Here is a 24,581-nt window from a genome sequence, read left to right as displayed (position 1 = left end):
TGTTGGTGTCTCATTGTCCGACCGACTTCACTTAGCATGATAATTTCTAGATCCATCCATGTTGCTGCAAATGCCGTTATTTCTTTCCTTTTAATGACTAATAGATTCCATTGTGTATATATATGTACCACATCTTCTTGATCCACTCCTCTTTTGATGGACATTTAGGTTGTTTCCATATCTAGGCTATTGTATATAGTGCTGCAATGAACATTGGAGTACATGTATCTTTTTGAGTCATGGTTTTTCTCTGGATAGATGCCCAGGAGAGGGATTGCTGGATCAAATGGTAGTTCTATGTTTAGTTTTTCTGAGGAATCTCCGTACTGTTCTCCACAGTGGTTGCACCAATTTACATTTCCACCAAGAGTGTAATAGGGTTCTCTTTTCTCCATATCCTCTCCAGCATTTATTGTTTGTAGACTTTTGGATGATGGCCATTCTGGCTGGTGTAAGGTGGCACCTCGTAGTGGTTTTGATTTGCATTTCTCTGATAATTGTGATGTTGAACACCTTTTCATGTTTTGGCCATCTGTATGTCTTCTTTGGAGAATTGTCTGTTTAGATCTTCTGCCCATTTTTGGATGGGGCTGTTTTTTTGGTATTGAACTGCAGACGGTGTTTATAAATTTTGGAGATTAATCCCTTGTCAGTCAATTCATATGCAAATATTTTCTTTCATTCTGTGGGTTTTCTTTTTATTTTGTTTAGGGTTTCCTTTGCTGTGCACAAACTTTTTAATTAGATACCATTTGTTTTTGTTTTTATTGTTGTTACTCAAGGAGGTGGATATGAGAAGATATTTCTGTGGTTTATGTCAGAGTGTTCAGCCTTTGTTTTCCTCTAAGACTGTCATAGTATCTGGTCTTACATTTAGCTCTTTAATTCATTCTGAGTTTATTTTTGTGTATGGTGTTAGAGAGTGTTCTAATTTCATTCTTTTACATGTAGCTGTCCAGTTTTCCCAGCACCACTTATTGAAGGGGCTGTTTATTCTCCATTGTATATTCTTACCTCCTTTGTACATAGATTAGTTAACTGTAGGTGTGGTAGGCTGTTTTGTTAATTCAGTCTGCCACTCTATGTCTTTTGATTGGAGCATTCAGTCTATTGAAATTTAAGGTAATTATTGATAAATACGTATTTATTGCCATTTTAAACCTTGTTTTCCTATTCAGTTTCTGCTTTGTTCCTTTTTTTGGTTGGATGATTTCCTCTTATTTTATGCTTGTGTCCTCTTTAGTTTTTGTGAATGTAATGTTTGCTTTTTATTTGTGTTTTCCCTTTTTTTCAAGTGTGTTAATCCCTTCCTGTATCTGTTGCTTTTAGCCTGATAGTCATATAGGCTCAAACACATTCTAAAAAAAAAGTCTAGATTTACTTATTTTCCTTCCCCACATTTTATGATTTTGAATTCCTTTTTCAAAATCTTCATGTTTGTCCTTTTTCTATTGTGTTTTTCATTGTTTTTATAATAGGTTCCCCCCCCTTTTATATCTGTATACTGGCTTATTTAAGCAATTGTTTTTCTCATTCCTATTTCTCATTTTTTATTTAGAGGAGCCCTTTCAGTATTTCTTTTAGAATGAGTTTATTATGGCTGTACTCTTTTTTTGTTTCTTGGAGAAATTTATTTATCCTTCTATTTTAAATGATATTCTTGCTTGGTAGAGTATTCTAGGCTACAAATTTTTCTATTAGAACTTTGAATATATCTTGCCACTCTCTTCTGGCCTGTGGTATGTCTGTAGAGAAATCAACTGATAGGTATAATTAACTCTTTTTCTTTTGCTGCCTTTAGAATCCTCTAATTATTGCCGTTTTTATTATGTCTTGGTGTGGGCCTGTTTGGGGTCCTCTGTGCTTCCTGTATCTTGATATCTGTTTCTTTTAGATTTGTAAAGTTTTAAGACATAATTTCTTCAAATATATTTTCAATCTCCCTTTTCTTCTCCATACAGAATCCCTATTATCTGTAGATTGGCCTACTTTACATCACCCCATAGATCTCTTATACTGTTTTCACTTTTTTTTTTTTCATTTGGCTCAATCTGCTGTCCTGATTTCATGATATCCATTATTCTATCTTCCAAGTCACTAGTTTGTTTCCCTGCATTATTTATTCTGCTCCTCAGTGCCTTAAACTGTTTGTGTCTCTGACAACGAAGTTTCTAATTATTCTTGGCTCTTCTTTATATTTTCTAGTCCCCCCCTCACCTTTTTTTGTCTTTTTAGGGCTGCACCCATGCCATATTGAGGTTTCCAGGCTAGAGGTTAAATTGGAACTGTAGCAGCCAGCTTATGCTACAGCCACAGCAATGTGGGATCTGAGCTGCATCTGTGACCTACACCACAGCTCATGGCAATGCTGGATCTTTATCCCACCGAGCAAAGCCAGGGATCAACCCATGTCCTCATAGATAGATAGTCCATTTTTTTTAAAACAACTGAGCCACAATGGGAACTTCTCTAGTTCCTTTCTAATGTAATCTTCGTTACTATTCATATCTGCTCTATATTCCTTCAAATTCACCCTTAATTCCTTAAGTATTTTCACTATCTCCTTTTTGAGCTCAGTGCCTGTTAGCTGTAAAATTTGTTCCATTATTTGCTCTTTCTGGTTAATTCTCCTGTTCTTTTAACTGGGAATGGTGGTTCCTGAGTGTCTTCATTTTGCTTATATCGTTCTTATTCTGTGAGTTTAGAGAAAACAACTACTGTAGTCTTAGAGGACTATAAGCACTCTTAGAGGACACTATACTCCTGGGTATTTTGGTGTGAGGGCTTAAGTGCTTGCTGTCTCTCACTGTATGCAGCCTGTTATCCCCTTGACAAGGGGCTGTGTGTGCCATGGAGATGGAGGCAATGGGAAGGGCTAGTAACCAGTACCTGTGGGAATGTGGTACATACTGCTCCTAGTTGCAGGGTCCTGGGTTTGTGGAAGTGACCCTCAGGCAGGTTTAGGTGGCATCTGGGGGATTTGGCAGTGACAGCAGCTGGGAATGTGCATTGTTTGGAGAGCAACAGTGGGTGGTGCTGTGTTGCAGTGCCCTCCTCTGTACTGACCTCTGAGGTGACTGGGGCTGCACATGGTGCCTCTTTGCAGACCCATAGTGGTGGCAGACCATGTCCATCTCTGATTGGTTTGTCCCTGCCACCTGTAGACCATGCAAGAGGTGGCCCATTTTGCTTGGCCTACTCAGGAGGCACCACCACTCATAGCCCATGCCAGAGGCATGTCACCACCTTTAGGCTCACCCTCCGAGAGTCTGTGAGTGGGCAGGAGAGATAATCCTATGGTGGTCTGCCCCTCTTCCTCTTGTCCTCCCCAACAATGGTGCCTTGCTTCTCTTGTGAACACAGTCCTCCTCCTGGTTTCTCTCGGCTGTGGTGCTTTGTTCCCCAGCTCTTGGTGCACTGCTCCCTAGCCCCTCAGGCTCTCTCCACACAGCAAACCCTATTCCTCTCCTTGGAACTGACCTCAAGAGCTTGAGTATCAGTGCCCAGCCCCCTTCTGAGTATCTCAGGCTGTGGTGTCCTGGGAAATGGTACTGATGCTCTGTGTGGCTCTCTCTCTGCTTTACCTTCCTTAGCCTGGCTGCCGTGCTTTTCTCCAAGGCTTTGGGGTCCCTCTGTCTTAGCTGATCTCCCTGTCAGTTAGGTGGCTTCCTAAGGTGTGGGTTCTTTTCCTCTTTCACAGCTCCCTCTCAGGAGTGCTAGTCCTGCCCCGATTTCTCTATCCAGTGATATGGAGGGCTTCTTGCCCTTTCTGGAAGTTTAAGGTCTTCAGCCAACGTTCAGTAGATGTTCTGTGCAAGTCATTCTACATGTAGTTGTTCTTTTTTTTTAAAGTGTTTGTGCGACAAGGTGAGTGCCATGTCTTAGTCCTCCACCATCTTGATCCCACCTCCTTGTTACAATGTTAATAGTTCACCCAAATTTAAAAGCTCTGTGAAGTACGAAAAATAAAAGTAGTCCTTATCATACTTTATAGACCTAAAATGTTTCTAAGTCTAATTTAAAGGACAAATAGCATTAATATAAATTTATAAAACAATGTGATATGATATTTCTACTTTTGCAGTAAACTGAGTACAATTTCCAAATTATTTTATGCTATGTTTTATATTTGAAAACATTTTAAAATTTAGCATTTTTGTTTTTACTTGGCATTTTTATCTGCTTCTATTGTCTTTTTCCCCCCTCATCTTAAGAGTTCTAGCATTTTTGTTCTTAAATAATTCTCTTTTGGACAGTCATTTTTATCTTCATAATGGTCCTTAAGGAACTGTCATCTCCATTTTACATTTAAGATGACTGAGTCTCAAAAAATTTTGACTTGCCAGTCTAGGAAGTTGGTGACTGGGTGTGAATTCAGATTTTCTGACTAAATCTTGTGTTTTTCTCACTGGTTGTTCCATTGGTCTCTGGAGATACAGTCAGGATACAGGCAGGTTACAACAGAGGAATATCTAGGATTGGCCTGGAAGATGAACAGGCAGACTATTGTCTTTAAAGAGCCATGGATATAACATTTGCTGACCTGGACTCTAACAAGCCTGTTGACCTTTGGGAGGGCATGCAAACTTTCTGGATCTCAATTTTTCCCACTAGATTAAATCACTATTTCTTAAGCCTGGCTACACACCAGAATTATCTGAATTCTTTTAAAAATTACTTAGTTTCATGTACCCACCCCAAATCTGCTGGAGAAGACCAGGGACTGTGTCCTCAAACCACCTTGGTGTTTCTTACACACTCAGGTTATACACTGACATTTAGGAACCTTGCGATTAGATGACCTACAGAGTACCTCTGTCTCTCAAGTTCTCAATAGGGTCCTTTCATAGACATGCCTTTATATAGTGAATGCAGTTGTTCAATGTTAATATTTCTATGTAAATCACCCATAATCCTTATTTTGGAATCTGTAGTAAAGTTGCTTAGATTTTTTGGTATAAGTTTTTAAAATGCTATATGCTTGTTTATAAACAAATTTATTTAAATATTTGGATGCCTGATGGGCATTTACAGGGGCCCCACATATAGTCTTCTAGACCAGGAGATGTATAAGGTGCAGCCCTTCGCTAAAGCAGCTCATGACCTGAATTAATGTTTCTAGGAGAAGCAAAAACACTTCAATTTTGTTAACTTCACACATGTACACACACACACTGGTAAAGTGACCACCAGCATCTCTGTGTCTATCAAAGTTCATTTCCTAGAGCTCTTTACTTTGAAATACAAAGAGATGAATTAAGAGGAAATAGTAACTTTTTTTCTTACCTGCCTTTTCTTGGGGTCCATGTGGATTTCTTTTTGACTCACAATTTATAAGCTCTTAATTTCTTCTAAGAGACAGTTTTTAAATTCATAAATTACCAAAATAAATTTTAAGATAAAATATGGTGGTTTTTTTTGTTTTTGGCTATACCTGCAACATGTGGAAGTTCCTGGGACAGGGATGAAACCCATGTCACAGCAGCATCCTGAGCTGCTGCATTGACAACACCAGATCCTTAACCCACTGAACCACAAGACAACTCCCAATAAAATCTTTTTTTCCCCCAGAAGTTCCCATTGTAGCTCAGCAGGTTAAGAACTGGACTAATATCTATGAGGATCTCTGGCCTCATTCAGCGGGTTAAGGATTGTGCATTGCTGCAGATGTGGCTCAGATTCCATGTTACTGTGGCTGTGGTAGGTCAGCAGCTGTGGCTCTTATTTGACTCCTTGCCTGGGGAACTTCCATATGCTGCCGCTGTGACCCTTAGAAGAAAAAATATCTTCTTCCCCTTTAAAGTTATTTCACCTTGGTTTCATCACAGCTCTTAGCCTTTGACAGCCAGCTTATAGCTTCTTTAATCAATCTAGTACATGCATACTTTGTGCTATTGTAAATTTAAAAATGATTGCATTTATAATATTGTTTTTGAACTCCAACATAAGAGCTTAGTCTGTCTTTTCCTTTTTATTTCTCTGCAATTCATCATCTTTTATAATAATCCCAACAAAAAAGCAAAGCTTTTTCAAGTGGAATTCAAATCCCGTGGCACTGTGGTCTAAATGATGGATTAGAAATAAGGTAAAATGGTTTCCCAATCCAGCTCTGGTGTCACACTGAGGGCTTGCAAAACCAAATAACTATCTGTCATTTGCAGTGCTGATGACTACCACTATAGTATAAACAAGGCAATGTCAGCAAAAAGTTCAAAATTCAAAGAATCTTTTAAAATAAAAATTTCAGAAACTTGGCAAATTTGTATGGCATTTTTCCCATGGCAGCTGTTTCTAATGAACCATAATAACTCTGCTGATATACACTCTTTTTAAAAGTGCTTTATAAAATATATGAGTCTTGTACTTTGCTTTGGCTTGGGATTATTAGCAATGATGATGAACTGCAGAGATATTAGAAGGACAAATAGATGTAGAGTCCTCTGTAGGTTTTCAATAGCTATCTTATAAATATATTCCTATTTAAATTTACAATAAAATAATGTATGCTTGTAAATGATTATAGAAGCTATAAAAGATTGTCCTGAAAATAAGGAGGCAAGAATCAATGTAACATTAATTAAACATGGAATTTAGAAAAACTAAGAATTATGGAGGGAAATAATGTAATATTAAGAAAATGAGAGTGATTGAGAAGGATATTGGAAGAAGTTAGCCCACTGATTTAAGTAAGCATGGAAATAAGGGGAAGACCTGTAAGGAAAATGAATTTCTGAAAGATAATATTGTGCTTGCCAGTCAATATCTGTAAATACTTTGTGAGATGAAAACTAACGCCATTATGAAGTTGAACAAAGAAAAGAACTGAGTGATCTTTTCTAAGTGGTTTACTTAGAAATTCTAATATGATGTATAGCTTACAAAGCAAAGATGAGTAATGCTTCCAGCTTATTTACCATCTCCACATTTCATAGATGACAAAGATGTTTCAAGCTGATTTTAGTTTCTGAAAGTGATGTCAATGGCTATCTGATATAAGTGATCAGTTAATTCAGTGGACATGGTAAGTGGTAGATTAAACACAGCTGAAAGGGAAGCTTAAAGAAATGGAAGACAGAGCTGTTGAAATCTTTCAGCATGAAGTACAGAATAATTAAGGTAAAAATATAAAATCGTAGTTAATAGATACATGGAGGTTGGAATCAAAGTATCCTCCTGAAGAATCCAAAAACAAATAGGAATATCTCTATCAAAGTCAATCAAGAAAATGAAAAAAAAAAGAAACAATTTTAGGAACATACAAGGGAGAGTATAGCTACAGATGCAGACAAGATTTAAAAGCTAAGTGAATGCTACAATTTTATATTAGTGTATTTGAAAACTTAAATAAATAATTTTCTGGGAAAATATAAAATGCCAAAATTTACTCAAGAGCAAACATAATAGACCTGTAAACACTATTCCACAGACAACTTTAGAGACAGGTTTTTTGTTTGTTTGTTTTTTTACCAAATTTTTGTTCTTTTGGTAGATGGGATTAAGATGGTGGAGTAGAAGGACTGGAGCTCACCTTCTCTCATAAAAGCAACAGAATTACAACCAACTGCTGAACAACCTTCAACAAAATAGACTGCAAACTATAAAAAGAGATATCCTACTCCAGAAGTCAACTAGGAGGCCACATCAAGACAGTAGGAGGGGTAATTATGCAGTATAAGCAACCCCATACTTGCTGGGTGGGTGGCCCCCAGACTGGAAAGTAACTATATCTCAGGCTCACCCACAGGAATGAGAATTCTGAGCCCCACATCAGGTTCCCATGCCTGGGGATCTGGCATTGGGAGGAGGAGCCCTCAGAGCACTTGGCATTGAGTGCCAGCAGGGTTTGTGTGCAGGAGCTCCACAGGACTGGGTGAAATGGAGACCCCAGTCTTGAAAGGCACACATAGGCTTTCAGGTGCACTGGGTCCCAGGGCAAAGCAAAGACTCCATAGGAATCTGGGTCAGACCTGCCTGCAGTTCTTGAAGAATCTCCTGGGAAAACAGGGAGTAACTGTGACTCATTGTGGGGGAAGGACACTGGAGGCAAAAGTCTTGGGAATAATTATCAGTGTGAACTCCTGTAGAGGTACCCATTTTGGAAAATTCTGGCCCCACACATAATGACATCCCAGGCCAAATGATAAACCCCACCCATTAGCAAAAAGGCTGCCTAAAGACCATCCCCACCCCAGGCACAGAGCCAATTAGGCCACCTCTAATTACACACAGAGACAAAGCCCCAGCTACCAGAGTGATAAGAATCAGCTCCACCCACCAGAGGGCAGGCACCAGTCCCTTCCATCAGGAAGCCTGCAGCAAGCCCCCATACCAACTTCAGCCACAAGTGGGCCAGACGTAAGAATCAAGAGAGGCTACAAATCCATTGTCTGCAAAATGAGACCACACAAAAAATCTACACAAAATGAAAAGGCAGAGAATTATGACTCAGATAAGGGAACAAGAAAACCCCCCCCAGAAAAAATAGCTATGTGATCTGGAGATGACCAACCTCCATGAAAAAGACTTTAATGATAGTAAAGATGATTCAAGATCTTGGAAATAAACTGGAGGCAAAGATTGATAAATTACAAGAAACATTGAGCAAGGAAATAGATTTAAGGATTAAGCAAGCAGAGGTGCAAAATACAATAATTGAAATAAAAAATTCACTAGAAGAAGCCAACAGCAGAATACAGGAAGCAGAAGAATGAAAAAATGAAATGGAAAACAAATTAGTGGAAGTCACTGATGTGGAAGAGAAAAGAGAAAAAAGATTGAAATGAAGACAGTCTAAGAGAAATCTGGGAATATGTTAAATGCACCAACATCTGTATTATAGGGGTGCCAGGAGGAGAAGACACAAAGGGCTACAGAAAATATTTAGAGTGATAATAGCTGAAAGCTTCCCTAATATGGGAAAAGAATCACTCACTCAAATCCAGAATTAAAGACAAGAAAATACTGAAAGCAGCTAGGGAAAAGAAACAACATACAAGGGAATCCCAATAAGGTTATTAGCTGATTTTTCAAGAGAAACTCTGCAGGCCAGTAAGGAGTGGCAGGATATACTTAAAGTGATGAAAGGACAAAACCTCCAACCAAGATTACTCTATCCAGCAAGGCTCTCTTTCAGATTTGAAGGAGAAATCAGAAGCCTTACAGACAACACTAAACCAGCTTTACAACAGATAGTAAAGGAAGCTCTCTGGGTGACAAAGCTCACCAGTAAAGGCATACATACGGTAAAGGTAGGAAATCATCCATACACAAATACACTACCCAAACCAGAAATCATGAGGAGGGTACAAATGCAGGATACTGGAGATGCTCTTGCAGTTAAGAGACCAACAACTTAAAAAAATCTTGTCTACACACGTACGCTCCTATATCAAAACTTCATGGTAACTGCAAACCAAAAATCTACAATAGATACACACACAAATAAGAAAAAGCAATCCAAGCACAACACTAAAGACAGTAATCAAACCACAAGAGAAGGGAAGAAAAAAGACCGACAAAAACAAATCCAAAGCAGTTAATAAGATGGCAATAAGAACATACATATCAATAACTAAATATAAATGGACTAAATGCCCCAAGCAAAAGACATAGACTGTATGAATGGATACACAAACAAGACCCGTATATATGCTGTCTTCAAAAGACCCACTTTAGTTCTAGGGACACATATAAAGTGAAAGTGAGAGGATGGAAGAAAATATTCTATGCAAATGGAAAGCAAAAGAAAGCTGGAGTAGCAATACTCATATCAGACAAAATACACTTTAAAATAAAGAATATTATAAGAGGAGTTCCTGTAGTAGTGCAGTGGAAATGAATCCAACTAGGGACCATGAGGTTGTGGGTTTGATCCCTGGCTTTGCTCAGTGGGTGGATCTGGCATTGCTGTGAGCTGTGGTGAGGTCACAGATGTGGCTCAGATCCCACATTGCTGTGGCTGTGGCACAGGCCAGCAGCTGTAGCTCCAATTGGATCCCTAGCCTGGGAACCTCCATGTGCTGTGGGTGCAGCCCTTAAAAAAATATTATAAGAGACAAAGAAAAACATTACATAATAATCAAAGGATCAATCCAAGAAGATATAACAATTGTAAATATATATGCATCCAACATAAGATCACCTCAAAATATAAGGAAGCTGATGACAACCTTAAAAGGAGAAATTGACAATAACACAGTAAAAGTGGGGGACTTCAACACCCCACTTACAGCAATGGACAGATCATCCAGACAAAAAATCAACAAGGAAATATAGGCCTTAAATGATGCATTAGACCAGATGGACTTCACAGATAATTATATAATATTCCATCCCAAAGCAGCAGATTACACATTCTTCTCAAGTGCACACAGAACATTCTCTAGGATATATCACATTCTGGGCCACAAATCAAGCCCAAGTAACTTTAAGAAAATTGAAATCATATCTAACATCTTTTCTGACCATAATGCTATGCAACTGGAAATCAACCATGAGAAAAAAAACGCCAAAAACACAAATACCTGGAGATTAAATAACCAATGGATCACTGAAGAAATCAAAGAGGAAATAAAAAAAAAACACCTAGAAGCAAATGACAACAAAGGCACAACAATCCAAAAACTATGGGATGAAGCAAAAACAGCTCTAAGAGGGAAGTTTATAGCAATGCAAGCCTACTTCAGAAAACAAGAAAAAGCTCAAATAAACAACCTAACTTTACACCTAAAGCAACTAGAGAGAGAAGAACAGACAAAATCCAAAGTTAGCAGATGGAAAGAAATCATAAAGATTGAAGCAGAAATAAATGAAATAGAAATGAAGAAAACCATAGAAAAGATCAATGAAAGTAAGGATCAACAAAATTGATAAACCCTTAGCCAGACTTATCAAGAAAGAGGGCTCAAAGCAATAAAATTAGAAATGAAAAAGGAGATGTTACAATGGACATCACAGAGATAAAAAGGATAAGAGACTACTACAAGCAACTATATGCAAAAAAAAGGACAACTTATAAGAAATGGACAAATTCTTAGAAAGGTACAATCTTCTAAGACTAATCCAAGACAAAATAGAAAAGATGAGTGGACCAATTACAAGTACTGAAATTGAAACTGTGATTAAAAAACTTCCAACAAACAAAAGTCCAGGACCAGATGGCTTTACAGGTGAATTCTATCAAACATTTAGAGAAGAGTTAACACCTATCCTTCTGAAACTATTCCAAAAAAATTGCAGAGGAAGGAGTACTCCCAAGCTCATTCTATGAAGCCATCATAATCACTCTGATACCAAAACTAGATGATACCACAAAAAAAGGAAAAATTGTAAGCCAATATCACTGATGAACATAGATGCAAAAATCCTCAACAAAATACTAGCAAACTGAATCCAGCAATGCATTAAAAGGATTGTACACCATGATCAAGCGGGATTTATCCCAGGGATGCAAGGATTTTTCAGTATCCAGAAATCAATCAATGTGATACACCATACTAACAAACTGAAGAATAAAAACCATATAATCCTTTCAAAAGATGTGGAAAGTCTTTTGACAAAATCCAACACCTATTTCTGATAAAAACCCTCCAGAAAGTGGGCATAGAGGGAACTTACCTCAACATAATAAAGGCCATATATGACACACCCACAGCTTTTTCTCAATGGTTAAAAAGCTCAAAGAAGTCCCACTTAGACGAGGAACAAGACAAAGATGTCCACTCTGACCACTACTATTGAACATAGTTTTGGAAGTCCTAGCCATAGAAATCAGGGAAGTAAAAGAAATAAAAGGAATCCATATTTGAAAGGAAGAAGTAAAACTATCACTGTAGATTACATGACACTATACCTAGAAAATCCTATAGATTCTACCAGAAAACTGTTAGACCTCATCAATGAATTTAGTAAAGTTGCAGGATAGAAAATTAATACACAGAAATTGACTGTATTTCTACATACTAGCAATTACAGATCAGAAAGAGAAATTAGGGAAACAATCCCATTTACCATTGCATCAAAAAGAATGAAATACCTAGGAATAAACCTACCTAAAGAGACAAAAGACCTGTACTCTAGAAACTGTGAGATGCTGATGAAAGAAATCAAAGATGACCCAAACAGATAAAAAGATATATCATGCTCTTAGATTGGAAGAATCAATATTGTCAAAAATGACTATACTACACAAGGTGGTCTACTGATTCAGTGCGATCCCTATCAAATTACCAAAGACATTTTTCAAAGAACTAGAACAAAAAAATATTTTAAAGTTTGTTTAGAAGCACAAAAGACCCAGAAGAGCCAAAGCCATCCTGAGAAAGAGAAATGGAGCTGGAGGAATTGGTCTCCATGGCTTTAGATTATATTACAAAGCTACAGTCATTGCAACATTATGGTACTGGCACAAAAACAGAAATATAGATCAGTGGAACAGGATAGAAAGCTCAGGTTTAAACCCACACACCTACAGTCAACTAATCTATGGCGAAGGAGCCAAGAATATAGAGTGGAGAAAAGACAGTCCCTTCAATAAGTGGTCCTGGGAAAACTAGACAGCTACATGTAAAAGAATGAAATTAGAACACTCCCTAACACCATACACAAAAATAAACTCAAAGTGAATTAAAGACCTAAATATAAGACCAGATACTATGACACTCTTAGAGGAAAACAGGCTGAACACTCTATGACATAAACCACAGCAATCTCATGTATGTGTAACTGGATCACCACACTGTACAGTAGAAAATTAACAGAACGTGGTAAACCAGCTATAATGGAAAAAAATGAAAATCATTATTACCCCCCCCCCATAACAATATCTTGTTTGATCCACCTCCTAGAGTAATGACAATAAAAACAAAAGTAAACAAATGGGACCTAACCAAACTTGAAAGCTTCTGCACAGCAGAGGAAACCCTAAACAAAACAGAAAGACACCCCACAGAATGGGAGAAAATATTTGCAAATGAAGTGACTGACAAGGGATTAGTCTTCAAAATGTATAAATACCTCCCTCAGCTCAATACAAAAAAAAAAAAAAAAACAAACAACCCCATCCAAAAATGGGCAGAAGATCTAAACAGACAATTCTCCAAAGAAGACATACAGATGGCCAAAAAACACGCAAAAAGATGTTCAACACCACTCATTATCAGAGAAGTGCAAATCAGAACTACTATGAGGTACCACCTGACACCAGCCAGAATGGCCATCATCCAAAAGTCTACAAACAGTAAATGCTGGAGAGGATGTGGAGAAGAGAGAACCCTGTTACACTCTTGGTGGAAATGTAAATTGGTGCAACCACTGTGGAGAACAGTGCGGAGATTCCTCACAAAACTAAACATAGAACTACCATTTGATCCAGCAATCCCTCTCCTGGGCATCTATCCAGAGAAAAACCATGACTCAAAAAGATACATGTACCCCATGTTCACTGAAGCACTATATACAATAGCCAAGACATGGAGGCAACCTAAATGTCCATCGACAGAGGAGTGGATCAAGAAGATGTGGTACATATACGCAATGCAATAGTACTCATCCATTAAGAGGAAAGAAATAATAGCATTTACAGCAACATGGATGGACCTAGAAATTATCATGCTAAGTGAAGTCAGACAGACACAAACTTCATATGTTGTCACTTACCTGTGGAATCTAAAAAAAGGACACAACAAACTTCTTTGCAGAACAGATACTGGCTCACAGACTGAAAAATTTATGTTTTCCAAATGAGACAGGTTGGGGGTGGGGGGAATGGGCTGGGGATTTGGGATGGAAATGCTATAAAGTTGAGTTGTACAACTCTTGCATTTGGAGTGGATGGGCAATGAGATCCTGCTGTATAACACGGGGAACTATATATCTAATCACTTGTAATGGAACATGATGGAGGATAGTGTGAGGAGATATATATATATATATATATATATATATATATATATATATATATATATATATGCATGTATGTATCTGGGTCACTGTGCTGTACAACAAAAATTGAACATTGTAAATCAATCATAATAAAAAATGTAAAAACAAATAACCATCTAAAATAAATAAATTCCAAACCTCTAGAAAAATGACTTTTTGGGGTCTTGCCCTGTTAAGCAATCCCTTAAAGCTAAGTAAATGGTACACAAACCAGTTCTTCCAGTACTTTTCTATGCTGAATTAATGTAAGAAGCATTTTTCAACATTTTAATAACTAAATCATGAAAATTCCTCTTCTTGTGTTCTATGATCCTTACATAAAATGCTTCGATTATATGAAGATAAATACAGCTACCAAGAACTGTAAATAAACAAATGCATATGTCTTTTAAGGAGTCACAGTTCCCAATAAAGGAGAGTATTTGTTTCTCTTGAAATGTGATATAACTTGGGTGCCTAGAACCATAGAACAGTGCAAAGTTTAAAGAAAAGAGAAAGCTACCTGGATGATTTTTCCCAGATATACACATGGTTTTTCTACCTTGGAATCTAAACATGTTGATGGTAACTTTTCACTGTTTTGTTTTGTACTAAGGAAATGGTTCTCAAAGACTAGCCCCTGAACCAATGCATCAACATTGCTGGGGAACTTGTTAGAAATGCAGATATTGGGAGTTCCCATCGTGGCTCAGTGGTTAACGAACCCAACTGGTATTCATGAGGACATGGATTCAATCCCTGGCCTCACTCAGTGGGTTAAGGACCTGGCATTGCTGTGAGCTGTGGTGCAGGTCACAGACACAGGTCATATCCTGCGTGTCTGTGGCTGTGGTATAGGCCGGCAGCTGCAGCTCTGATTTGACCCCTAGCCTGGGGAGCTCCATATGCCATGGGTGCAGGCCTCAAAAGACAAAAAAAAAAAAAAAAAAAAAAAAAAAAAAGAAAAAAAAGAAAAAAAAGAAAAAGAAAAAGAAAGAGAGAGATGCAGATTTTCAGTCCCACCCTGAACTACTGAATCAGTACCTCTGGAGGTGGGACCAGCAATTGGAGTTTTCATAAGCCTGCCCTTGGATGCTCGCTCACCCTAGAGCTTGAGAACCTCAGCTCTAAGGAAGGGCACCACCAGCATGCACCTGAGTGGCAATGCAGGCTGGAATTAGTCTTTATGCTGTATTATTCCAAAAATTATATGATTTTATAAATAGTAGTAAGCTAATTTCAAAATGTTAATTCCTCTCATCATTAACACTACTTGGGAATTTTTTTCCCACCTCCGAACCATCTTACCTGATGGAAGCATGTGGGAAAGGCACCACTCACAGATGTTCTCCTCTGCAAGGAAAACATGTTTGGGATTCTAAGGTGTTTTTCTTTGCTCTGTTCCTTCTCAAAGCAAGGCATGCAGTTCCCATATGACTCTTTCCCTCTTATCCTCCAGCGACCAGAACACCTTTCATTTGAGTTCAGTGCATCTTCTTTAATAAGGACAAAGAGTCTTCTACCAGAATCTTCTTACAGCCTTGACAAAGCAGAATCTATTGGACATATTGTAAAAGAAACCCATCTTAAAAAGACTCAAATATTGGGGTAAGGTGGGGGAATCCTTTCTTTGGAGAATTCAGAAAAACTGGTGCATTTGAAATACTCCAAAGAGACACTCACTGGTCTGCTGCCCTCAGAACCCCCTTCCCCTCAAATGGCTGTCAGACCAGCCATTCCAGCCTCCATTCAGTCACAAGTCTGCATTTTTTTTTTCTTAGGACCATATAGTAGTTACTGTCCTGGCTAGTGAAAGAAAATATAGATCCCAGTCTGGCAAGGAATGCCCTCTACTAACCTACCCTATCATTCCCTTATGGAGCTTCCTAATACAGAGTCTCTCTGGCAGAGTTTGCCCCCCACCCCCATGATCTGCTCACTCCAACTTCCAGATCTTTGCCCAAGACAGCAAACCTGCTATTCCAAAATCATCCATTTTCCATAAATCCATCTATTTATTGTGCAAATATATACTGGGTCCCTATCATGTACAAAGCACAAGGCACAGACCAGTAAGCTAAACAGACATTATCTGTGTCCTAAACCCCCTCCAGGGTGCAATCTCTCTTCCTTTTCTTCCAGTCTGATCCAAACGATTTAGCACAGTGCTATGAATGTATTATGTAAAGTGTTACCTGTACTTTCTGTTTCTTAATGCATTTTCCCTGTTACTCTGCAGGCTCACTAACTGGTGTATTTTCCCCTCCCTCCCTGGAGAATCAGGAGAGGTAAGGACACCAGCAACCTTGGACGTCAGGACATACGCTGTGCGGAACTAACTGCCCGCTTCTGGCTGGAACCACTTTCTGTTTCTGAGCTGGGGGCACGACAGACAGAGAATATCTAAATACGTACATCTTTCGGCCCACAGAAAATATTTTCTAGGAAAAACTCTAGTATTCAGAGGTGTGCAGCCAGGAGAAGGGAACATACACAAGTACAGCTTGGTACATTACTTTCTATTTCGTTTGAACAAAACCCAAGGTACCAAATCAGAAATATATGAAGACATTTTCACTTTCATTTATATGATGCCAGACAGGAGATTATCACCTGTAGAAAAGAGTTATTTAATTATTAAGTAGTAATCTGAAGGCAATCAGAGATGGTGAATAAAAGACTATACAAGAATAATGCAGCATTAGATTGGTAATGTTTTCAACAGCAGACATAGGATGAGGCATTATGTAGTTGACTATGGATTCCCATAGCAATGATATCAGTGACTTATGAAAAACGTGCTGACATTGTCTGTCACTGACTTCACTCTCAAAATTCATATTGTTGACCCTGCATATATGTGGGTTCTGCACCCATGGATTCAACAAATTAGAGATTTCAAAAATTTTTTGAAAGAAAATTCCAGAAAGTTCCAAAAAGAAAAAGTTGAATTTGCCATACATGTCATCAGCTATTTACAGGGCATTTACATTGTACTGGGTATTTTAAGTAATGTAGAGATGATTTAAAGTATCCAAGAGGTTATATGCAAATACTGCACCATTCTATATATGGGACTTGAGCATCCTTGGATTTTGGTATCCACAGTCCTGGAACTAGTCTCCAAAGATATGGAGGGATGACTATACCTGGTATTTCCCATGAATGCCTTTACTGATAGGTGAAAGTCAGATGCATTAAGCAGTTGGCTTGAGGGGGTGGTCTTCAATGCTTTCTGACCTTCACACTCATGATTTCTGACTTCTTCCATTTTCCGAGATCATCTTGCCCAGCCTACCTACCCAGCTGTGGATTCTCACCTTCCACCTGTCTCCTTCCTAGCCTCAAAAACTTGATGTTCACACACTTGGGACACATGCACTTTCTTCTGTCAGCCAGGTCTCTGAGAACCAGAATAGCACTGAATAACTGCTACTCACATTCTGAGCACCTTCTGCTATTTTTTGTTTAAAATAGGAAATATTTCAAACATACAGAATAAAATACACTCAAGTCTGTACCACCTAGACTGAAAATATCTGTTAATATTTTTCCATGTGCTCCAGGTCTGTGTATTTCAAAAAATAAAGTGTTAGAGATACAGTGGGCACTTTCTTGCATTGCATCGTTCTTCCTCCCTCTTACAAACACAACTCTAAGTTTAGTTAGCATGTGTCCAATTAAAATATTCAGTGGCCTTGGACTCATGTAACATGGATCTAGTCAATGAGATAAACACAGAGTCTGGGGATACATCCCATCTAAAATAAAAAATCAAAGCTTCATTGGGAGACATTCCTTGCTTCCCACATCTTCCACCTGGAATGTGGATGGAAGGCCTGGAGATACAGCATCTACTTTGTGACCAAGAAGAACAATCAGAACAATATTCTTCTGTTCATGGATGCTTAGGCTATTTCCATTGTAGGGCTACTGTGTATAAAACTACAAAGGACATTCTTATACAGGCATACCTCATTTCATTGTGCTTCACAAATATTACATTTTTTTACAAATTGAAGGTTTATGGCAACCCTTTGTTGTCAGATGATGATTAGCATTTTTGGCAATAAAGTAGTTTTAAGTTAAGGTATGTATTTTTTTTTTAAAGGACATACTGCTATTGCAGACTTAATAGACTACCATGCAGTGCAAACATAACATTTGTATACATTGGGGAGTCAAACAGTTAGAGTTGTTTTACTGACCTGTTTGCTTTATTGCAGTGCCACAAACCAACCTTAGTATCACCAAGGTGTGCTAGCACCAATATTTCTATGGACCTACTTTTCATCTCTTGGGTAAATACTTATGAATGAAAATGCTGGGTCACGGAGTAGGTATATGTTTTAATATTTAAAGTAACTGCTAAACAATTTTCCAAAGTGGTTTGACATTCCTACATATTAAGCTTTGATAACTGATGTCTTGTTTTTTATTCTTCTTAGATATTCCTAGCCTTTTAGTTTTTATATAAAATTTAGGACAATTAAAAATTCTTTTTTGATTTTGAGTACAATTTGGCGGGGGGGGGGGGTGCACCCACAGCATATGGAGTTTCCCAGGCTAGGGGTTTAATCGGAACTGTACCTTCCAGCCACAGCCACAGCCACAAAGTATCTGAGCCACATCTGCGACCTACACCACAGCTAACAGTAACACCGGATCCTTAACCCACTGAGCAAGGTCAGGGATGGAACTTGCATCTTCATGGATGCTAGTCAGATTCATTAACTGCTGAGCCATGAGAGGAACTCCTGATTACAATTTTATTGAACATATGGACAGTGGTTACTTTGGAGAGAACAAAATTTTTTAACTCAATGAATTTTATATTTATAGTTGTATAACCATCATCACAACCCAGTTTGACAACATTTCTATCCCAAACCCCCAGCCCATCCCTCTCCTCCCAACCTGTCTCATTTGGAAACCATAAATTTTTCAGTCTGTGAGCCAGTATCTGTTCTGCAAAGAAGTTTGTTGTGTCCTTTTTTTAAGTTGCATCTATAAGTGATAGCATATGACACTGGTGTCTCACTGTCTGACTAACTTCACTTAGCATGATAATTTCTAGGTCCATCCATGTTGCTGCAAATGCTATTATTTCTTTCCTCTTAATGGATGAGTACTATTGCATTGCGTATATGTACCACATCTTCTTGATCCACTCCTCTGTCGATGGACATTTAGGTTGCCTCCATGTCTTGGCTATTGTATATAGTGCTTCAGTGAACATGGGGTACATGTATCTTTTTGAGTCATGGTTTTTCTCTGGATAGATGCCCAGGAGTGGGATTGCTGGATCAAATGGTAGTTCTATGTTTAGTTTTGTGAGGAATCTCCGCACTGTTCTCCACAGTGGTTGCACCAATTTACATTTCCACCAAGAGTGTAACAGGGTTCTCTCTTCTCCACATCCTCTCCAGCATTTACTGTTTGTAGACTTTTGGATGATGGCCATTCTGGCTGGTGTCAGGTGGTACCTCATAGTAGTTCTGATTTGCACTTCTCTGATAATGAGTGGTGTTGAACATCTTTTTGCGTGTTTTTTGGCCATCTGTATGTCTTCTTTGGAGAATTGTCTGTTTAGATCTTCTGCCCATTTTTGGATGGGGTTGTTTGTTTTTTTTTTTTTTTTTTTGTATTGAGCTGAGGGAGGTATTTATACATTTTGAAGACTAATCCCTTGTCAGTCACTTCATTTGCAAATATTTTCTCCCATTCTGTGGGGTGTCTTTCTGTTTTGTTTAGGGTTTCCTCTGCTGTGCAGAAGCTTTCAAGTTTGGTTAGGTCCCATTTGTTTACTTTTGTTTTTATTGTCACTACTCAAGGAGGTGGATCTGAGAAGATATTTCTGTGGTTTATGTCAGAGTGTTCGGCCTAGGTTTTCCTCTAAGACTATCTGCTCTTATATTTAGGTCTTTAATCCATTTTGACTTTATTTTTGTGTATGGTGTTAGAGAGTGTTCTAATTTCATTCTTTTACATGTAGCTGTCCAGTTTTCCCAGGACCACTTATTGAAGGGACTGTCTTTTCTCCATTGTATATTCTTGGCTCCTTTGTCATAGATTAGTTGACTGTAGGTATGCGGGCTTAATTCTGGCTTTATATCTTGTTCTACTGATGTATATTTCTGTTCTTGTGCCAGTACCACACAGTTTTGATGACTGTAGGTTTGGAATTTAAGTTCTTATATTAAAAACTGCAGTGGGCATAGGAAAAGCAGTGAGCTTTCATAGTATTTCAGGCTGTGTTTTAACAGAAAAAAGACCACAGGCACCTGCATTGTTAGTTAAATTCCTAATTCATTCTACTGAAGATTCTAAATCTTACCAGAAGTAAGCTGGCCACACAGAGGAGGAGCAGATGAGGTGAGGTGTCTAAGAGGAAATGTAGTCCAGGGCAAGGCCACAGCCTAGGATTTTAGCCTAGTTCTGCCCTGGAGTCAGCACATGTTCTTGGCCAAGGCAGCAGCAGAAGGTGAATGGCAGGAAGCATTCTTACAAAGCCATAGAATCCACTTCCATATGTGGTGTGTTGTGATTCTTTGTATGTGGCTGGTAGGGTTGGGGGGATACCATGTACATACACACACTGATGCTCATTTTTACAGCAAAGACTGACTGTTGCCTGTGTGGTGGACTCGTCCCCAGCATGTAGCTGTAGTAACTACAGGTCAGGCAGGTCAGCTAGGAGCCCCACAGCAACACAACTGTCAAACCTGCTCTTTGTTCAACCATGCTGCCTCACAGGAATGAGCTTGAACAGTGGTCTTCCCCGCCCCTGAGGCAGCTCACTGCTGGAAAATGAAGCTTCTGCTGTTGCACTAAGCTCTTCTCCCTTCTCTTCCCTCTTCCCCAGATGCTGCTAAGCCCTTCGGCATTGTGTTCTTTTCACTGACAGAATGTGTTCCACAAGAAGTATCTGCCTGTGGCCAGCATGGTGAGTTGATGGCTTGGCCACCACCACCTCGAGAGAAAACTGGTGCAGCCAGAGGTGATGTGCTCCAAATGATAACTGCCATCCCCTGTCTATGTGGGTTCTCACAGTCATAATATAGTTTATATCACATCAGAAAAATTAATGTGCCTACTTCTCAAATGTAAAGATACTTACCAGACATTGTAAAAGCATATTCATGTAAGTGAATTTGTTCAGGTAAAACTATTACCTGTTGAGCTCTAGAGATGTGAGCTACAGTGAGAGCTGTTTTCTTTTTGTATATAACTTTCTCACCATGATTTCTGTATCATGACACTGCCATTATTCTGTGTCAAGTCCCCCATGTACCCCCAGGTCACATTGTCTTGAGGTGGGGTATCCTTTGAGTCCCAGAATAACCACAGGTCTAGACAGAATCCTATGTGAACCAGCAGAAACCTCCATGAAAAGGAGCGATGTTTTCCTTGCTTCTTCCCCCTGCCCTCAAAAGTGCTCCCATAAGATTTCTGAACTAGGAGAGTAGAAAGAGAAGTACTTTAAAATCTGCATTTTTAATTACATTTTTAGCATTCTCCTGCGCAGTTCTGTAACATCTGTAGTGCTAAGCACTGGGGAGAAGAAAGTGCCATTTTGGAGATGAAAAAATAGGTTGATTCTGTGTTGGCTTCTTCCTTGCTACTCTTTGAAGACTGTTTTTGCAGCAACAGAAGCTTTTGTTGTCATCAGTGATGTTGAGAGATTTATACATGTTTATGTTCGGCTCAAGAAAAGCTGCTTTATCTTCTGTCTACTAGGTCTTTTTCTTTGCAGTTGATAAAGAAGTTGGGGTTCGTTTCTTCCATGCCTTGAAAGATGTGGGTTTGTGGTTATTATTTAATCATTTATTTTGTTAGGTTTCCACACCTAAATAAAGAATGAGTCAAAATCTGGGAGTTGGACATGCCTTTTTATCAGGTCCTAGTGGAACTGTGTGGCCATAATGTAGGCTGCCGAGAGTTGGCCCCAGCCATCTGAGTGCATCGCCGTTGTGGCCAGCCAGCCAGCTCCTTGGACCCTGTTTCCATCAGCTCCGCTGGCAACAATTCTGGAATTCTGGGTTTGGCTTTTTAAAAATGTTGTCAAATGTGGTTTTCTTCTCAATAGGCATTGAATGAAACACTGCGAATGTTGCCACTGACTCAGCGATGTCTGGGAATAACAGGAGCAGGCTGACGTCACGCAGTTTTATGTTGACTTATCACACGCTGTGTCCTGATGACCAGCAGTGTCTGGCCCTGGCAGGCAGGCACTCACTGTCGGTTGATTGAATGAACGTTAGCTTTTCCATCACGAAAGACTCACTTTTACTGGGTTTTACAACTTTAATCAAGCATTCTGGAACCCTCTTAAAGAACGGAAGATCGTTTCAACAGTGTGAAGGAGTGGGGGTAGGTTGTGCTCACGGGGAGGAAATAAGTGACAAGAGAATCTGAGACAGATGCTTGGGAGAAAGGGGCCTGTCCAATGCCAGAGGATGAGCATAAGGATGTTTCCTGCAGCCTCTCCAAAGCCTTCTTCACTCACATTGAATATGGAGAGCAGAGAACAGAGGGGGAGAGCTCAAATCCATGCCTGTGTATTGTAGTGACTGGCTTCATCCTCTTGGGATAAATGGCTGTGCTATAACCAGTGAAAAACATGTGCTTGTCCCCCCTTCTTTTTGTCCCATACAAGGGAATAAATACAGGTTTCAGAGTCTATCTTTTTGGGGAGAAGGCGGGATGCTAAGAACTACCAAGCGCAGACTGACCACTGAACTTGGCTCAGTCAGTCCCATGAGGAGGATCTCACTTCATTCTCAAGAGACCCCCAGGAAGAAGACATTATATCTCCCTCCCCAAGGGTTTTCTGATGAAGAAATCAAAATGCGGAGAGGTTTTCACAGTCTCCAAGGTGACTGCCTCACTTCAGAGCAGGTCTGTGCTTTAAAAAATCATACGGCTAAGTTCAGAGGAAATGCACAGTACATCTTTCATGCTGGAGTTAAAGAGTATTTGGTAGCAGACAGCAGACTTTTTCTATTGGTCTTAAATATTTAGAATGGGAAAGTCTTTGTTGTTACTGAATACAATCCCTAGCCCTCTCATTATTTCCGTATTCTAAGACTAGGGATCTTTCTGCTACACTGCTAGTTTTTAGTTTTTGTTTTAACCAGGGAAACCCTTCCTATACAAAAAACCTTAGAGGTGAGCCCAATTTGAAACATAGCTAAAAAGCAAAGCTACTCTACCTGTATTGGAGAAGAGGAACGTAGTTGCAGAGTTCTTATTTCCTGTCCTTTCCTGAAAAAAAAAAAAAAAAAAAAAAAGCCATTCTCAGAGTTCCCACTGTGGTGCAGTGGGTTAAAGATCTGGCATTGTCTCTGCAGCAGTATGGGATGAATCCCTGGCCTGGCCCTGTAGGTTAAGGATCCGGTGTTGCCACAGTTGTGGCGTAGGTCACAGTTACAGCTCAGATTCCATTCCTGTTTCAATCCATGTATAGGAAACAAAATCCACTCTAGCAACAGAAATGAGGTATCATAAAGTATTGAATGCCTTAGAGAATCACTGAGAGGGCTAGGGAAACAGGCTGGAGGGAGAGCTTCCAGGAACTTCTCAAACAGCCCCCCAGAACTGGGCTGCCAGGGGCACCCCGGCCCACCAACATCAGAGGAACAGTTGCATAGATCAGTGTGAATTTTTCCTTTTTTGGCTGCCCTGCTGACATATGGTATTCCTGGGCCAGGGATTAGATCTGAGCTGCGGTTGTGATCTGCCACAGCTGTGGCAATGCTCAATCCTTTAACCCACTGTGCTGGGCTGGGGATTGAACCTGCATCCTGATGCTGCAGAGATGCTACTGATCCTATTGCGCCACAGTGCCAACTCCTGAATTGTCACTTTTTTTTTTCTTTTTGCTTTTTAGGGCTGTACTTGCAGCATATGCAGGTTCCCAGGCTAGGAGTCCAATCAGAGCTGCAACTGCCAGCCTACACCACAGCCACAGCAATGCCAGATCCGAGCCACATCTGTGATCTACACCACAGCTCACAGCAACACTGGATCCCCGACACACTGAGTGAGGCCAGAGGTCAAACCTGCATCCTCGTGGATACTAGTTGGATTCTTTTCCGCTGCGCCACAACAGGAATCTCCTAGAAGAATGTCACTTTCCATCTCCTTTGAGAGGTAGTAAGCTTTGCCAACCAAATACTCACCTTTTCCCCTTTCCCTGTCCCCTACACACCCTTTTGGGTATGGTGAGGGAGCAAAAGAGAAAGACCAATTTGGTGTCAAGTCTGAACTCCCCAGAGCTCCAAGGCAGACAGGTTGGGGGTGCTGGGAGAGGCTTGGTGGTCAGCAGCACCAGGGTCAGGATGAGGACCAAAAACCAGAGACTAGCTGGGGCTGCAGTCATCTAAGAGATGCTGACGGCAGATGCAGCTGATGGAAGCCTGTAGGGATGATGGTATTTCAACCAATGCTAGGATGGACAGAGGTCAACTGATGTCCAGATGCCTCCTCATTGGTACTGGACTGAGACCATCCTTACCACCAGCTCCAAACTCAGAGGCCACCCAGGAGAGAAATGTTGCCTGAACACATCCTGAAAAGCCTGATTCAACCAAGTTTACAATGAACTTGGATGAAATGTGTGCCCCTAAGTAGAATATGGACTAAGACAAGATTTAGTC

The 24,581-nt window shown here is 39.6% G+C and overlaps 1 protein-coding gene and 1 long non-coding RNA gene across 31 annotated transcripts in view; one reads left to right on the top strand and one right to left on the bottom strand.

Annotated features, from left to right (window-relative positions):
* LOC146400097 (uncharacterized) overlaps positions 1 to 24,581 on the top strand; it is a 70,939-nt gene that overhangs the window by 34,110 nt on the left and 12,248 nt on the right. For 5 of the 30 annotated variants that reach the window (XR_014816172.1, XR_014816174.1, XM_084977520.1 and 2 more), the window contains 3 exons: positions 7,490 to 7,658; positions 15,380 to 15,528; positions 16,160 to 17,528. Coding sequence is in view for 9 of the 30 variants with exons in the window: in XM_084977520.1 (XP_084833646.1) it covers positions 7,490 to 7,540 (51 nt within the window). In the remaining 21 variants the exon portion in view is untranslated. Of the gene's footprint in view, positions 1 to 7,489; positions 9,733 to 15,379; positions 15,529 to 16,159; positions 17,529 to 20,785; positions 21,792 to 22,009; positions 22,822 to 24,581 lie in introns of those variants that run through there. The other 25 variants (XR_014816171.1, XM_084977518.1, XM_084977517.1 and 22 more) reach the window with 15 other exon arrangements.
* The window catches only part of LOC110255505 (uncharacterized), a 139,441-nt gene continuing 117,710 nt past the window's right edge, over positions 2,851 to 24,581 (bottom strand). Inside the window, exons 2-4 of the long non-coding RNA XR_014816177.1 lie at positions 23,136 to 23,187; positions 15,229 to 15,476; positions 2,851 to 4,483 (exon numbers count right to left, since the gene is read on the bottom strand). This is a non-coding gene — a long non-coding RNA (uncharacterized LOC110255505). The remainder of the gene's footprint in view (positions 4,484 to 15,228; positions 15,477 to 23,135; positions 23,188 to 24,581) is intronic.

This window comes from Sus scrofa, chromosome 9 (genome assembly GCF_054392235.1).
Source record: "Sus scrofa isolate SSC_HxYL_T2T_F1_AM1 chromosome 9, Sscrofa_HxYL_maternal_Yorkshire_Landrace_v2.0, whole genome shotgun sequence".
Classification (NCBI taxonomy): domain Eukaryota; kingdom Metazoa; phylum Chordata; class Mammalia; order Artiodactyla; family Suidae; genus Sus; species Sus scrofa.
Note: the sequence above shows the minus strand (reverse complement) of the source record. Positions and strands in the feature narration are given on the sequence as shown.